Source organism: Mugil cephalus, chromosome 4 (genome assembly GCF_022458985.1).
Source record: "Mugil cephalus isolate CIBA_MC_2020 chromosome 4, CIBA_Mcephalus_1.1, whole genome shotgun sequence".
In the NCBI taxonomy this organism is placed as follows: Eukaryota; Metazoa; Chordata; class Actinopteri; order Mugiliformes; family Mugilidae; genus Mugil; species Mugil cephalus.
Genome location: NC_061773.1, coordinates 5,309,185 through 5,327,300, shown reverse-complemented (window position 1 = coordinate 5,327,300; position 18,116 = coordinate 5,309,185). Strand labels below are relative to the sequence as shown.

Genomic DNA, 18,116 nt, shown 5'->3' with positions numbered 1-18,116 from the left:
GAAACACAATGGCACACGCCTCACCCAGCAGCTCAACAGGTTTGGCCACATAATGCACTTAACACAAAACCCTGCCAGCCTCTCAGGAAATGTGTCGAGACGAAAACTACTGTTGTGCGCTATATGAATTGATTATGAAAGAACCGCTTCAAAGTGAATAGTTTATTTACTCAGTCCATGCCTGCTTTTTAAGTGCGGCACTGGTACTGAAGTTTTAGATAAGGCCTCTTAATTTGATTCACTCAAATTAATTTCACTTGCACAACATTTAACCCGTCGCTGTAGTGTCCGTATTCAGATAAGATCTTCCGATTGTTTAAACAGCCTGCAAACAAACAGTAAGTGAAGCAGAACTAGCGCCACCTATTTAATCTAGTCCTGCTGCTTACTCGCATTGCAAATTTTACCTAAAGGCCTGAACACAAGACGTATCTGTACAAACATTACATTGTGTAAGCAGTGGAGAAACATCCTGCTGCTGTCACGTTTGTTCATCAGTGTGAACAAATTATGTAAGTTAAAGGTTAATTTTCATACACTCTTTACCTCAAGAAATATTAAGCTATTTTGCAGAAATCCAGGGTAAGTAAAGGACATGATGTTGGGATTGACCATAAGCTTTAGGGCCAAAGTCTGATGTGGTGTTTTGTCACGAGTCGATGTTATTTTATGTGGTGGTTGAGCAAAAGGCATCGTGCAGTATATAGGTTGCTCTCTTTTAGGTTCACGTCTAACTGTGATTTGTTTAAATGATATGTGAATGACATTGGAAGAACAAAGACACAGAACTGACATGTGTGCATTCAAAGTCATTTATGAAGGTACGTAGATGTGTTGGAAACAAATTTCACCAGAAAGTTTTGATTTATATTCTCTTAAAAAACAAAAAACAAAACGTTTGAACAAATAATCTTCACAAACTCTGACATAGAGATCTGTGATTTTTTAAAATTTTTTTATTTATTTGTTCATCTTTGTAATAAATGGAAAGAGCCATCCATAATGTTTAATCATTTGCCTTCAGGAGGTCATTCATCCCCACAGTCATCAGAATACACAACTGTGTTAGCGGGCTAATGGTTAATGGCTTGGCCTGATTGCACTGTCTTTGGCATCTGCACACAAGACACTTTATAGACACTTTTTACAACATCACACTGGAACTGACACACTTTAATATGTCTATATATATCATGTCTGTACCTAAATGCTGTATATTCCAGCTAAATAGGACTGTAGATTGGACTGTATATTTTTTTTGTAATTCTTACTTACTACCTCATTCTTATTCTATTTTTTAAGATTATTTTCTTTTTCTTTTATTTCATTTTATTTTAATTTTGACTCTTATTCTTATGTCTGTGTCCGGTTCACATATGTTCTCTGTTGTCTTGAGACTCTTGGACAAAACAATTTCCCCTTAAAGCTGTTGAACTAAGAATTCATCCGTTGTTCCCTGCAGGACAGACTGAGAAGACATGAGCCAGCAGTCCAGTGTCTGGGGCACAGTAATGCTGTAGTCAGCAGCCGTGGTTCTACGAAAAAAGGGACAAACAGGATCATACAGCAGTAACAGCTGTAGCCTCAAAACTTGTTCATTCATTTTTATGCTTATGAATAATACGACTATGAATCCAAAAGAATAAAATGTACCTCTTTACATCAAACTCCTGGCCTTTGAACATCAGTTTTGTGTCGGATCCCTGCTGTATCTCCACATAAACTGCAGGCTCTAGAGCTGGATACATAACAAAAAACACGATACTAAAATGTTGAGGGAAAGCATCCAAACAGTGCCTCAATATTTCATAGGACTGACAAGAAATCACATAAGCAAATGATGCAATTTTTCATTTAATGCACAGGTATATGCACAGCCACACACGGCCTTTCACCCACCTAGAATTCCTTTGGCGTCGTTGGCTGATGGCCGCTGTCTTATAACTGGCCAAAGGAATTCTTCTCCATCCTTCTGATGAAGCAAGATGACCATGCGCATGTCTCCAGCTGTAACATCTGTTTCCTTGTCCCGTCTGATTACTGTCATACTGTAAAAAAAAAAAAAAAAAAAAAAAACACAAATACATGTGTATATGACTTGTGATTACAGTCTATAGTCCCTTCTCTTCCTTCTTCCTTTAGGAAGGAGAGTGTCAGTTTTATCTGAAGCCTCAGAAACAGTTCTGTTTCGTTTCTGACCAGTGACAATCTCCTCATGAGACCACAGTTACTTTTGTTACTCTTGTTTTACCTCCACACAGTCCACCATGCTCCTAGTTTCTGTAGGCCACTCAATGTCTGTCTATGTAGTTACTCTGGTCTTCAGCTCTTGCAAACCAATAATTGCTGGCTGACATAAAACCATACACCGTACAAAGGTGAACAGCTCCTTAAAAGTGAAATCCAAGCAAGCAGCGCTCCACTTAGTGGCTGGATGCAGTATCGGTCATACATTCCACCCTTCCATTTAAGTGGGCCAAACTCAAAGGTAGGCCTACACATCAAATACATTTTCAAGGGTGTTTGGTAGTTAATATAATACAGATGCATACTCAGTTATTTGATGCTACAGAAATAAAATGCGACATCATGATGACTACAAGTTGCCAAGCCAGTTACTTCATGAAGTGGACCCAAACGACTGTGATTAAAAATAAAAAAATAAGTGCGGTGCATCTTCCAACATTTCCTTGTAACTGGTGCAGAGTATAAACTAAGCTGAAAGAACATAAATGTGTTGAATGAATATGTAAAGCCATTCCTTTAGGAGTTGCTCTCATGTGAGTATAACCGCTGGGAGTACCTCCTGATCATGACACTGCAAACCTACCTTCCAGCTGTGATGGGGTCTTGTCCAGTGTGGTTTGTCACTGTCTGTCCCAAAGTAACAGAGACTCCCTTGGGGTTAACTTCAACATGCTGATCACTTTTGAAGTGGATGACAATCCTTCTAAAGCCCCCACTTTGTATCGAATCAAGCTCGCCGTTCACATACAGCTCTGGTGCAAAAGAAACCAAATGCAGTTCAACACAACACTCCAAACTGGGGGAATAGACATGGACGATATAAATAATGAAGAAAACAGACGTATAATAACTGACTTTGTGAGGTAAATTGAGAATGGAAATAGAAACATTACTGACCACTGCTGGGATAGTGAAACAGTTTAAGGGACAGATCTCCATCTAAGTCATAGCACAGTGGAATCAACTGACTCTCAGTTTTTAGCAAAAACCTGTGGACGGACAGACCTGAGGACACAGACATACACTGAGTTACCAGCAGATGGAAACATTCAAAATAATACGAACAAAAAAACAAGCAACAGATTTTATGACGATGACAGCTCAAGCCTGTCTCAACTTTCATGCTGTGCTCGGATGATCAGTAGATAGTAGTGGACCTGGCATGAGGAATGACAGGCATCGCTGACAGTTGAGAGCAACTCAAACGTTCATCTATGTCTTTGTTACGGGGATTGTCACGTCCCTCTGCACCCCCTACTGGCCGTGCAGTGGCAGTGCAAGCATCTTTGGGTGGTGCCCAAATAAGCCACACATGATGAAAGACACTTTGACTGCAGGAGTTCAAAACATGTCAACCATGGCTTCTTTATATTTTTAAATTTATTAATATATTATTAAAATTAATATATATTGCCACCCTGTGGTCTCCATTTTATGTTGCAGGCCTCAAGCAGATTTGTAACATGTAGAACAGGTTGGGGTTTGACAGAAAAGGTCTTGATGGAACGTTTGTTTGGACCCAAGTTGTGTATAATTAAGTAACTAACAAACCTCCTAAGTGTAACTGCCTATGTAAAGAAGCGTGAGAAGACGAACACAACTTACTGCTGGGTTTTTAAGATGGATACAGCATAGCGGTGAGGCTCACTTTGTGGTATCCTTTTCCACAACACAACAAAATACAGTATGTATACTGATCACACATAACATTATGTCCACGTTCCTTATAATGTGTAGGTCTCCCTTTTGCCTCCAAAACAGTTGTGGCTCATTAGAGAATAGACATGGGAAGACCCATATATATGTGCCCATATATATATATATTATATATATAATAATATAATATATAATATAATATATATTTATATATATAATATATATATATATGGGCATATATATATGCACAGATTTGTGCATGTTTGTTTTTATATCTGATCTGTCTGACATGAGATTTGTTTGAAACCTTCAAACTGCATGACAAGGTAACGAGGTGACATGACAAGATTTTATTATTATTATTTTTAGGAAACAGATACATATTTTATGAATAAAATCCATGTGATACTCTACCAACAACTGATGACTCCGTGGTCAGTGGATCTGGCCCTACAGCAGTCGTATGTGTAGGATGGATAGCTGTTTTAAAGAGGAAATAAATTCACAGTCACATACATTAATATTATAAAGCATTTTCTCGACCCCTGTGGTCTATCTCTGTGGACTTCCTGTTTTATTTACCTTCAAATGTATTTTTTATTTTAAAGCAATTATGTTTTTAAAATGCATGCACAAATGTTGTTATACCTTTTTGGTATAACAACATGTTGAATCTGTTTTGCTGTCTGTTTGGTGTCTACTGCATGTTTTAATAGCATGGACATAATAGGTCAGATTAAAGATGAGGAAAGGGAGGAAAACAATTTAGGAAAACACATCATACGCTCTATTACGGAGGTTAATAGTAGTGAAATGTATTGATATATTATTAAAATTAATATATTTTGCCACCTTGTGGTCTCCATTTGTGTAACTGCCTATGTAAAGAAGCGTGAGAAGACGAATGCAACTCAGTATATTTGTCATCAACTGTGCTCTCACTGCTGGGTTTTTAAGATGGATACAGCATAGTGGTGAGTTTCACTTTGTGGTATCCTTTTCCACACCACAACAAAACACAGTATGTATACTGATCACACATAACATTGTGTCCATGTTCCTAATATCGTATTGATCTCCCTTGTGCCTCCAAGACAGTAGTGAGTCATCAGAGAATGGACATGGGTCTTCTGAGGGTGTCCTGTGGTGTCTGGTAACCAGATGTTGTTAGTGGGGTCTTTGGGTCCTATGGGTTGAGGGGCCTCTGTGGATCATCCCACAGATACCTCTAGGCCTAAATATATATATATATATATATGCATGCCTACTCTGAACACACAGATTTGTGCATGTTTGTTTTTATATCTGATCTGTCTGAGATGAGATTTGTTTGAAATCTTCAAACTGCATGACAAGGTGACATGACAAGATAGAATTGATTCTAGATTAAAAAAAAAAAAAAAAATCATTTTTATGGAACAGATACATATTTTATGAACAAAATCAATGCAATACTCTACCAGCAAATGATGGAATCATGGCCTTGCGGAGTGGTTCGATAGGTGCTGAATGAAATACAAGGCCTGTTTCAAAGAGGAAATAAATTCACACAAAGACAGTGACATACATTAATATTATAAAGCTTTTTCTCGACCCACGTGGTCTATTTCTGTGGACTTCCTGTTTTATTTACCTTCAAATGTTTTTTTTTATTTTGAAGCAATTATGTTTTTAAAATGCATGCACAAATGTTGTTATACTTTATACCGCTCTATTAAGGAGGTTAGTGAAATTGTTTTATGAGGACAGACTTAGAGGATTGTCCAGTTGTTTATTAGTTCAACAAATATAACTATTGCCTTAATCATAGAATTAGAAGGACAGTACAGAGATAGCACAGAAAATGGCATTTACATTTACAAAATGCCTTTCACTGCACCTACTGGACAAGTCCCACTGTACTGGACCACTGCATCTAAATCTTATGTGGTGTGAGAACAAGTAACATGACCTCATTTTGTTCTGGCATACATACCTAGAAGATGGCTAATTGACCAACCACTATCAGCTGTGAATACATACACATATTTTGCGTCTCCACTCAGGAGCTGGAGCTTTGAGAGTTTCTTCATATTTAGTGCCAACTATCACTTAGACTCAAAAATGAGCTGATTATAATTTGTTGGCCAAAACGGTCAAACGGGATTCAATTACTGAAACTCTTTGAAAGTCCTCTATTTCTGCACAGTATATGGTCAAAGGCTAATACCACAGGTTAAATTCTGTAATATTATATACTTTTCTGGCATACATACTGTAAGAAACGGGAAGCGAGTAGTCAGCACCAACTCCTCCTGTGAAGGAGAATACATTTAAATTTCAATATACAGTATCTATAACAAATAAACATCCATGCTATGTAGGGCTGCAGAGAGTGTTGATATTTTTAAAGGCAGGACTCAAGACTTCTCTTTTTAGTTTGGCTTTTAATTGAGTCTTAACTATTCATTGGTCAATTTCAATTTCAGTTTTATTTATATAACGTCAATAACAATACAAATTGTCTCAACACACTTTACAAAAACCGACCTGAAACCTCCAGAGCAAGCCCGAGGGGTAGTCTACAGGTGGGATTATTGTTTACAGCACTATGTGCAGGCATTTACAACTTGAGTAATGCTACAATCTGTCATGTTTCTTTTCAGTTGTATTTAAAACATCTTTATGTATCTGACACATCTTTGGTCAAAATATCCCGCTAAGTCCGTAATATAAAGAGTTTGTGAGTAATGTGGCATGTGCTGGAAGGAACCTGATCACAAACCACATCCACTTCACGACTGCTTTTCAAATGCTAACATCTCTGTGCCAGAAATCTTCAGTCTACTTAAGATATTGGTGGAGGAAGTCATAAAGTTATTCTTCATCGGATTATAGTGAAGTGAAGGTGTGTGTACACATGACATACCATGTGCAGGGACAATCATTCCGGCACGACCAAAGCCCCCTATGAAAGAGGATCAAATTAAATTTAAATATGTAGGACAAATACATGCTCATGCTACGTAAATCAGCCTCAGATCACAGAGGTTTGTCGGAATAAAGATCACAATCCTGTTGAGGAATACGTTCACAAAAAGGCTCACAGGACTCAGTACCAGGTCAGGCACCAGACGTGACTGCAAGGTCCAGAATAGAAGAACCACCTTTGGACAAAATGTGCTATCTATAAAAGGTGGACAGACTTGAAATGGCTTCCCAGTCTCAATCAGGCAATGCACCACTCTTGCCCAGCGAAAACTGAAAACATTGTTAGAAGCAAACCTTGCGACATGCAAACATCCGTAACCTGGAATACAACCTGGGGTATCATTTATATTTCAATTCAGTTATGCGTACACAAGTACTTCTATGTATGCTAATTTTGTGCGATAGTGTATACATAATACACTTATGACAAATCAACTTAGCGCAATCCCGTACGTATGTACACATCTGCATGTGCAAACGTATGTTATAGGCATCGCGCAATACAATCTGGCACTTTATAATCCTGTGCAATTGGGCAATATGCAATACAACAAGCACTTAAGCACTTCTGCATTTTAGCAGTTGGCCCTTAAATTCAGCACTCTAGCACTTTATAACTTTCTATCTGAAATCCCTGTGGCCCAACTCCTGGCCTGTTCCATGATTCATGGTCAATTTGCTTGTTTATTACATCTGTATGTTTTCATTGTTTTTATCAATGAATAAATGAACAAAGTGAAGATGCAACTTTGCAACACATATTTTGCGTCTCTACTCAGGAGCTGGAGCTTTGAGAGTTTCTTCATATTTAGTGCCAACTATCACTTAGACTCAAAAATGAACTGATTATAATTTGGTGGCCAAAACGGTCAAACGGGATTCAATTACTGAAACTCTTTGAAAGTCCTCTATTTCTGCACAGTATATGGTCAAAGGCTAAAACCACATGTTCAATTCTGCAATATTATATACTTTTCTGGCATACATACTGTTAAGGGATGTCCAGTGGCCACCACCACCACCTGTGAAGGAGGATACATTTAAATTTCAATAAACAGTATCTATAACAAACAAACATCCATGCTATGCTATGTAGGGCTGCAAAGAGTGTTGATATTTTTAAAGGCAGGACTCAAGACTTATCTTTTTAGTTTGGCTTTTAATTGAATTATAACTCATTTACTCATTTACTATTTATTTTTTCTCTTTTCTCTCTTTTACTGTCTCACTAGTAAGCTGTTAGATTGATTTTTATATGTATATTGTTTTTATGACCTTAAGTGTCTTTAGGGTTTTTAGGGTTCAGTTTTTTTTATCCAGCCTCTGGTGTTTTTCTCACCTATGATAGCGTTTCCACAGTTCATGTTCCTGTTCAAATGAATGTGTGTGTGTGTGTGTGTGTGTGTGTGTGTGTGTGTGTGTGTGTGTGTGTGTGTGTGTGTGTGTGTGTCTGTCTGTCTGTCTGTCTGTGCATGTGTGGGCATGTGTCTGTATTGGTGGAGGTGGTAGGGATGGGGTTGGGGTACAGGTAGGATTATTGTTTACAGTACATTGGGCTAGCATCTGTAGGAAAAGTGCTTTACAAATAAAGACTAATTAGTTGATTGAATGATTGATTGATTGACTGATATAAATTATCCTCTGGTTATGGAGGTTTGTCTCTTAGAGATGTTTCTCTGATCTGAACAAAGATCCATGTACAAAAGCATGTTAAAATACAAGTGGCCTTTAGCATGTAATTATGTAATTGTGTTGGATACAAGTTGATACTTGTTGATTAAGTTCATTGACCAAAAAAATAATAATCATTATAATAATAATGACAGTACAAGGGGTATTTCACTACTCTGCTGTACATCGACTTAACTTATTAAGTGATTATCACACTGTTCGTGGCATGTGCTGGAAGAATCACAAACCACATCCACATCACGACTGCTTTTCAAACCACTAACATCTCGGCGCCAGAAATCTGAAGTCTACTTCAGGGTTCATGCAGAGTCCATGCTTTGACAAGAAGGATATTTGTGGAGGATGTCATAATTATTCTATATAGAGAGTATAGTGAAGTGAAGGTGTGTACACATAACATACCAATGCGATGTGAATGCCGCTGGGTGCCTCTGTGCCCTGTAAATTTGATAAAATTAATTTTCAATTTACAGTATTTACAACAGATAAATACTCATGCAACATAAATTAACCTCAGATCACTGAGGTTTGTTTCATCTCGAGAAATGTTTCTCTGATCTGAACAAGGGTCCATCCTTCATCCTTTGAATGGCCTTTAGCATTTAATGATGTAATTCTATAAGATATATATACGTTGATACTTTTGACTGTTTTTGTTTAAGATAGTATTGCAAAAATGGGACTTTTTGTTTTGTGCCTCTTCTCTGGAGCTGACTTTCTTCATATTTAGTGCCAACTATGACTTGGACTCAAGTTTTTGTTTGTTTGTTTGTTTGTTTGTTTGTTTTTCTTCCCAGAGTCTGCCTGACGTAACATGTACGTGCATCACACAGTGGCGTTTGTTGCCAGGCTGGCTCCACCCCATCTGACCGTTAGCGGCGCCGAAAAGGCACGAATGAAAAAGAGAGGGGCGTTAAAACGACCACAAGCAAAAATGATGATGATGAAACAGGTAAAGCAAGACGTTGAACAAAATGCAACTTAGGCCTCACAGTTCAAGCTAATTGATTAGCCTACATTGTAATATAGCTGCCTAACCTAACGTTACATAATTTCAATAATATGATGATGTGATGCCACATAACTGTAAAACTTTGTCCTGTAGCCTCTCAGAACCAAGAAGCAGCTGCACCATACACCAGCCAAGAGCCTACATTGCATTTTTTGACAAGTGGACCAACATTGTAAACAAACCCACGTGTGTCCTGTAGCCCCTCAATCACTGGATAAAAATTACTGGTGGGATATTTGGCGAACTTTTTTTCACTTTAAGCCAACACTGCGTTGGAGTCCGGCCTACCTCTCACATTTTCTCTGCGATTTGGCCATAGACATCAGCATTTTTGTGTGTATAAAATAGAAATGAATGAATGAAACGACTGATGACTTTGCAGTCTTCTTCAGAAAATCCATGCAATTAACAATAATAACATGTGACGGTGTCACAAAAAAATTAAATAAATGGAAAGTAGCCCTTAACGCAGTAAAATTAAAAGGATAGGAACAATAGGATAGGAAAATGGCATGTTTTCTTTTCCATGTGAGAAGGAAATTGTTACCTTTATACGGAGGGGTATGGTATGTGGGGTCTTTCTGTCAGTGGGATTGTTGATTCATTTATTTTGTAACTAGAAAACAAAGGTGATATAAGGAGGATGTGTCATGGAGAAAGGGGCAAAGGAGCAGGAGACCGGGAAAGAACAATGGATAACGTGTGGACCTTTAACATAGGACCTGAAAAAAGTAGCTTACTTAGTTGGCCAGGAAAAATAAACATATATATCCTTCAAGAATACGCAGGCGAGTGGACTACTTGGATATCACTGTGGATTGTTCTGGCAAGTCTCTTCCCCACCGCCCAACCGACACCTGACGTTGCCATCGCCTGAGGAATATATCGTTCGTTTGGATTCGGGTCAGATCACAACATTTTTTTTGTAACTTTTTTGTTCCTGGTACACCAGTTAGCATGGAAGCCCGTTTCCGCCACTTGATGAAAATAAATAAATAAATAAATAAGAGATACTAAGTCAAAATTATGAAATACTAAATCAAAATTATGAGATAGCTAAATAGGTGGTAGCCGTTGCAGTGCTAATAGAAGTGCTAAGTGCTAAACCTAACCCAGCAGTCACTCGTCATGTCTCCATTCATAAGTTTGATCACAGACTAAGTAGGCATAACTTTATTGATAGCTTGCACTGTAATACTGCATTTTAGCTATGATCCGAGCAACATCGTTGTGATTTGGACGTTAAGACATGGATTTTGATGCACAAATGAAGGTACTATCGAGAGTCTTTTAGCCCCTTAATGTCAATTGCTAAGATGCTATTTGGTTTGTGACAATATTTAATGTTGGTACGTCTTAATTTTTTGTTTTGTTGTGCTGTTTGTTTTTTTGTTTGTTTGTTTTGTTTTGTTTTGTTTTGTTTTTAAGTAAATCCTTTAGTTAGGGTTAGCACTTAGCACTTCATCGGGACATATAATAGAAATCCTGAACAATATTGTGTGATCCACTGATTTATCACTTAGGCTACATACTTATGATTATGATAGGAGCCTATTGGTCAGATGGACCTAAACAAACCCCATTCGTGTTACTTTAAGACACAGCAAACTTGTTTTGATTTATCTCATAATTTTGACTTAGTATCTCACAATTATGACTTAGGGCGTATTCACACCAGGAAAGTCCGATAGTTCAATTGCTTTGTATTCACATTGCATTTTTTGACAAGCGGACCAACCTTATAAACAAACCCACGTGTGTCCCTTAGCTGCTCAGTCACCGGATAAAAATTATTGACAGGATCTTTGGCGGAGTTTTTTCACTTGCGTTGGAGTCCGGGTAAAGCCTGCCTCACACATTCTCTCTGCAATTTGGCCGCAGACGTCGGCAGCTGCGTCAAGCAGCTGATATATGCTTTCCTCCAACCATATATCGAGGAGGCAGTGCTTTCTTCTGTGCCCCACATTGACCCACGGCTCATTCTTGGTATAAAATAGAAACAAATTAATAATGAATGAAATGACCGATGACCAATCACAACATTTTTTGTAACTTTTTTGTTCCTGGTATACCAGTTAGCCATCGTGCTTATTTTTCCTTTGGACACCTGCAATGGATTATATTAAGTTTGCTTAACTTCACGGCATTAGTGGCTGTGAAGTTAAGCAAACTTAATATAATTTAAACATTTAAGAGTGGGTTGAATGGGGCAACTTTAATTTTTTTTCGTTGGATTTGGAATTATTCTGAATTTACATAATGTAAAAAAGGACATAATTTCTGTTAATTAAAGGCGGGATGCCCTATGCTCATGTTGGGCTTTTGTGTCTTGTATTGGTGGTTTCAAAGGCCTAAGATATTAACTACATTAAAAGGTACTGTTGTCCTGAAAAGATCCCCCTTGTGTGTATGATGAATTGTTACCATACACATATATCCAAAAAGGCGCTCAGATGTTGCATTTGGTTCAGAAAAGGTTCGGATTGCATTCACAGGACAAACAAAGCATACCAGGGTTCGTTACAGACTACGGTGCAGCCCAAACAGGTGAACCGAGTCCCAGCTACAGAGGTGGTCTCGGTTCACTTGTTTGGTCTGCATCAGAGTCCCCTGATTTGTATTCACACCTACCAAAAAGGTCTGCACCAGAGAAAAAGTCCTTTTCAAGTGGACTAAATGAGCCTGGTGTGAATATGTTTTCAGCTAGCTTCTTCTGCTGCTGCTTATTGGAGCGTGCTAAACAACTGACTGACACCTCACTGCAGTCATTAACTGGTGGGAAGCTGCATCGCGGCCCTCATGGCCAACAGGTGCAGACCTGAAAGTTTTTTGCGGCCCAGTAGTTTGCACTCCAGGCCCATTCTCAGAGACACTGGAGACTCTGTCTATATGAAAAAATGCCCGAGATAATTGATGATGATACCTGATTCAGCACTACATTAATAAAACTGATTTGAATTGATCAGAAAGCTTAATCTGCTAAATCTAGCAAACCAATACCGGAACCAATACCAAGTCAATACCGGAGTTGAAGTGAAAAATATGATTATATCACGGATTATATTGATTAAAGCATGGAGTAGGCTATGTTGTTAATATTGTCAGCTGCCAGTTTATCTAGGTAGCTGCAAGACAGCCTTCCATGTGTCAATTTGAGATGATGAATGACGGAGACCTCTGTTATGGTATCTCCCTGTGTCTCTTTCTCACCGGCACACAGACACGTATACACACACTTTATACTTAAATCATTATACTGAAGTCATTAAGGGATTATGTATAGTTACAGCTTACTATACATTGTTAAAGCTAAAACTATACATTATCCCTTACATAATTACCTATTTTTATACCTTTTTTTTTTTTTTTTTTTTTTTAATTCTCTTAGTTGTATTTTTATGACAAAAATTAAGATGTGTACACATGACATACCATGCCCGGCAATCCGACCGCTACTTCTGCTAGTGGTCCCTGTGAAGTAATCACGAAGAATGTGGATGATGAGATGCTGCACACACTTATTCGTTTCCATTTGTATTAAACATTTTTGTTGCTTACCCCTCGAACCGAACCTTCCCTCAGGTATGGCAGGTCCACCTTCTTTTGGTTTATTGAGTACATCAGTGCTCTCTCCTGGAGGCTTGGTGACCACCATAGATGTGAGTGGGGTCACAAAGCTGTAATTCAGTGACAGCTCCAAAGCTCGCGTCTTCACTTTCTCTTTCTCCGGTCCAGATAACTGCAGCCTGTGGCACAAATTGTAATTTGAACATTGCAGTTCATGTGGCAGTAAAGTATGACAGAAGTATCTACTGCTTTCTTCAGTTAGGTCCTAGAAAAGGTTAATTTCCTCTATAAACTATATGGTCATTATACGTACATGAATATATCAAATACACCAATCAGCCAAACATTAAAACCCCTGACAGGAGAAGTAAATAACTGTGATAACTGAGATCTGTGGGATGTTCCACGAGGCCTCCCCTAATAACATTCTAGTGTCAAACATCACAGGAGCACAAGACCCACATCCATTCTCTAATGGGTCGGAACTGTTTTTAAGCGCAAGGGAGACCTACACAATGTTAGGAAGGTGGTCATAATGTTATGTCTGATTGGTGTATATGCTGTATGTATTTAATTAAAAGAGAGAAACAAGGAGACAGGTATCACACTCACTCTTTGTCCAGGAGCTGTTTGACTGTGAGGTAGGCCCAGACTCTCTGGATTATGCTGTCAGATGGTTCAGTGGAGTCCAGGAAGGGCCTTGTGTCAGAAAATGTCAAGTTTTGTCTCCTCTGTCATAATCCAATTGAATTGTAATGTCAGTACACAGGGGCATTGACAGAGACAGACAGATGCACATGCTACAGCTGATATGCACTGTGGTTTTCGTCTTACCGAAATGCCCACAACTTGTGGAATAAAGGTTTCAATGTTGTTGTCAAGGATCTGGCCGGCCACAACAATCTCAGAGCCATTATAGTACTGACTAAATTTAGTCTGGGTTAGATTGGTTCCGCCAGTGTAGGTCATTGCCACATCCATCAACAGAGGAGTGGCTACTTCCTCATAGAAATCCTGTGAACAATGCAGAATGAACACCATATGAATGTTGAAACACTCTAAAGCCAACAAAATCACACAGTAAATAGACTACTGATGTTGTGTAAGAAAATACCTTAAGCTGTATATCAGCGTCTGAGTCTTCATAAATCCTTCGTGCCACACCGTTGTTTTCCAGCGACATTTTCTCAAGGAACTCAAAATTGACATCGAAACCGAAACCAAGACAATAGAGTGGGAATTTGCCCGCAATGGACTTTTTAACATTTGAATGTATTTTTCTGAGATTTGTCTCCCCTGCAAGGACACAATACTGTTAACCTTAGGAAATGGAACATAGCTATAACGGTGTTGTTTTATGCATGTTTGTGTGCAGGTATGATTTATTGTAACCTGCGGTTGGGTCTCCATCTGTGAGAAGTATGAGGATAGGTGCTGAACCTTCTCTGGGATGTGTATTTAGCATTCGTGCTCCTTGCAACACTGCATCATTAATGTTTGTGGCTGAAATGCAAAAACAACAAGTCTCATTATTGCCAATTTGGCCAAATTTGTATATTTCATAAGAAATATGTTTTTAGAAAAGGCTCACCTCCAGAACTATAAATTCCTTGTACAAATACCTTGGCACTATCAATGTTTTCTTTGGTGGCCTGAACAAGTTCTCGTTTCCAGTAAAAAATGTTGCTATCAAATGAAATTAGGCCAAAGAAGTCATCTTCTGACAGATCTTTCAAAATATGCAACAGTGCTGTCCGGGTCTGGGGAAAAACATCATTCATACACGTTATTACATTAACTATGTGTGTTTTTTAATTGTCTACTTGTCTGTAAAGTAATCCTAGACATAAGATATCTGTGACAAACGCACACTTTAAGCACTGTACCTGTTCTATTTTTCTGCCTTGCATGGAGCCACTTTTATCAGCAACAAAGACAAAATTCTTTGGTATTTTGGGAAGATTAGATGGAGCAAAATGATGTACAAAGTATCCGTCTGATGTCTTATGGGGATTGAGAAGAAACTTTAATTGTTAAAAGATTACAGAAGAGACTTAGAAAGACATAATACAAATGATGACTAAACACCAATCAGGCATAACATTATGACCCATTTCCTAATACTGTATAGATCTCCCTTTTGCCTCCAAAACAGTTGAGACTCATCAGAGAATGAACATGTGCCTTCTGAAGACAACACAAGTGGTGTCTGGTAACAGGTTAGTGGGGGGTCTTTGGGTGTTATTTACTTCACCTGTCAGTCATTTTAATGTTGTGGCTGATTGGTGTATTTAATATATTCATGTACGTACATATAATGACCATGTAAATTAACTTCATTCTTTATTTACCTGGATTTCTCCGAATGGGGTGCCCCTGTTGACGTCATAAACAATGACCAGATCTCCGTTCATACCTTGATCTGAGCAGCTGTCACATGTTTTCTGCTGCTCCTCAGTTGGATAGAAATGCACCCAGGCCTGGAAACAAAATTAAATATTTTCTGATGAACACAGTCGCCCATGATTTGTTACTGTCTTATATCATCTAATGCCCTCCATATGAGCAGGGTTCTGCTCTGGGTTTCATCCTGCTCAAAAGATTTTTGTCTTGCCACCATCATATTATTTATACTGAAATAACTTGATAGGAACAGTGAATAGGATACATTAATGTATTTTCTGAGACATAGCAATGTCATAGAATGTATTTAAGCTGTTAAATATGAGCAATATGAGGCAAAAAATAGTGATTGGGCCAATTACAAAAACTGCATTTCAGCTTGTCATACTTGTTTGTCTGTGTGTGTTTTGGTGATGGCATTAGCCATGGCTGCGGTGCTTAGTCCTCCTTTCACGTCAATGAAACTGATGCCAGCTTTCTCATGAATGTACACATCAACCTAGCATGAAGACAATAAAATAAAACAGTTAGACGACATTGGGACAATTCAGTTTCCTGGTGCATGAAGTAGATACCAACTTAAAAGACACCTTGAAGTCTTTGACAGGCTGCATAGGTCGAGCGTGGATTTGCAGCTCGTACTTGCCATGCGTGCGTTTCATCAGTTCCTCATATGTGAGCTCAAAGGTGACCTTTTTGTGAGCAGCCACATTTACAGAGGTCTTAAATTCCTCCATGGTCCTTCCTACAGAACTGCAAAAGAGAAAAAATATCGTTGTGTTAAATTGCATTATACAGCCAGTTAATATGAACATGAGTTGGGAGAGTTTTTCAGTTGTAATATTTTAGAGACAAGGTTTTCCTCAACAGTATTTTTCAAATAAATAAATAAATAACCAAAGAACCCATTGTGTTCCTCTTGAAATACACCTATATGAAGAACCTGCAAATCAAACAATAACAATAATCCATTCATTTATACCTTACAATTCCAGCACTTTGGCCTTGAAGTACAGCTTCAGTGTACTGTTGCTGAGCTTGCTCCTTAGCTTTCACAAGACCATCATACACTTGGCCATCAATAAACCTGAAGAGGACCAAGAAAAGCCTTTGTTTGCACCTGTGCAATCTTGCAATTAATTCTTTAATGTAATATTTATTTTAGATTCATTTTGACATTTGCAAATATTGCTTCACACACACATCTTGAATCGACTGATGAAGGCATTCTTGGGAATCCGGACGTGGAATTCAATTTCCTTCGGCTCATCCATGCGATTGGCCACACGACTGGAGATGACAGTGGTTGCATAACGACTCGTCACGGTGGAGTTGATGTGAAAGCTGTAAATGTCCCAGTCATCCTGAGCAAACAGAGGAGGTCACTTTTCAAAATGGCTTGATTTAACTCACTGGCTGACGACCAGCTGATCAAACATTAAGTGAGGTGGGTGACTTCGGTGGAATCTCATTGGTGTAACTACAGAAACACCCCATTCTCATTATTTTTCAACTCATATTTCAAGTTCTCAATGGCTGTGCCCAGAAAAAAATGTGAAAACACAGAGGACATGGCAGAGACTTTGTTTTATATACCGCATAACAAGACCATTTAAATCACATTAAATAACACTTCAGTTAAGCAACAAACCATGTACCGGACCATGTAAGACTTTGCATTCTTAGCTTTACTTAGTTTACCCTAACCTCCTGCAAAACGTCCCACGTAGTTTTAACCACAAAATGGACTGAATCAGCTATGACAAACTATGACACCCTCTCTAACCATAACCTCAACTTCAGTGTAACCTACTTCGTTTTATTCGAGATGAACCTACAGTAATATTCTCTTTCCGGGTCTTCAACCTTAATTGTAATCATTTACATCATGTCACATTTCTCAGTGTGGTCCTCACACAGATGTATAAGAGCCTACCATTCCATCATTTCATTTTAGATTATTTTCCTAAAGACTTGCTTTAACATTGAACCACCATTACTACTAGCACGACCCCAACATTAACCTAAACCTGACCTTAGATCAAATGTAAAACAAACGCTGTGATGTTCAAATAGATGAGGGTACTTCGGTGTTAGGTGTGTAAACAGATTTATGTCTCCAAAACAAGGGTAATGCACACACGCAGACAAAATAACCCTGAGGCCAAAGAGCCATGAGGCCCTTAAACCTGCTTTTTATGATGTCTATCAGAGGCAGAGTTCAGTATGGTGCAACTGGCGGAACACCGCAGAGCCAAAATAAATAAATAAATATACTGAACACACACATGATGTGGAATATCTCAAAATAAAATAGTCATATATTCAATAGATTCTTTCTACTGAATATATCTATCTAGTGTTTTATGACCTTACCTTGTTTGGTAGTGTGTACGCCAAAACCAGTAACAGCCCAAAGAGGGTGACTCGCAGCACAGTCCTCTCCATGATGCACCCACTGCTCTGCAACCCACACAGCTGAAACTGTCTCTTAAACTTAACCAAATGTGTACAGATTTTTTTTTATCCCTCAACAACTCTCACTTGGATACGTGACATAAACTACCCC

The 18,116-nt window shown here is 38.4% G+C and overlaps 1 protein-coding gene across 1 annotated transcript; it reads right to left on the bottom strand.

Annotated features, from left to right (window-relative positions):
• Window positions 1-798: 798 nt before the first annotated feature.
• LOC125007419 (inter-alpha-trypsin inhibitor heavy chain H3-like) lies at window positions 799-18,089 on the bottom strand. Its single transcript, XM_047584250.1, has 25 exons — window positions 17,924-18,089; window positions 16,751-16,911; window positions 16,530-16,634; window positions 16,138-16,300; window positions 15,936-16,046; window positions 15,496-15,624; window positions 15,031-15,147; window positions 14,736-14,904; window positions 14,537-14,647; window positions 14,259-14,440; window positions 13,979-14,158; window positions 13,757-13,875; window positions 13,136-13,323; window positions 13,010-13,048; window positions 8,968-9,003; window positions 7,863-7,895; window positions 6,812-6,850; window positions 6,159-6,197; window positions 5,364-5,426; window positions 4,318-4,383; window positions 3,145-3,252; window positions 2,831-2,999; window positions 1,900-2,048; window positions 1,654-1,738; window positions 799-1,535 (listed from the first exon to the last, which is right to left on the bottom strand). The coding sequence occupies exons 1-25, from the start codon at window positions 17,993-17,995 to the stop codon at window positions 1,421-1,423; spliced, it is 2,748 nt and encodes a 915-aa protein (XP_047440206.1). The 5' UTR covers window positions 17,996-18,089; the 3' UTR covers window positions 799-1,420.
• Between the last annotated feature and the right edge of the window lie 27 nt (window positions 18,090-18,116).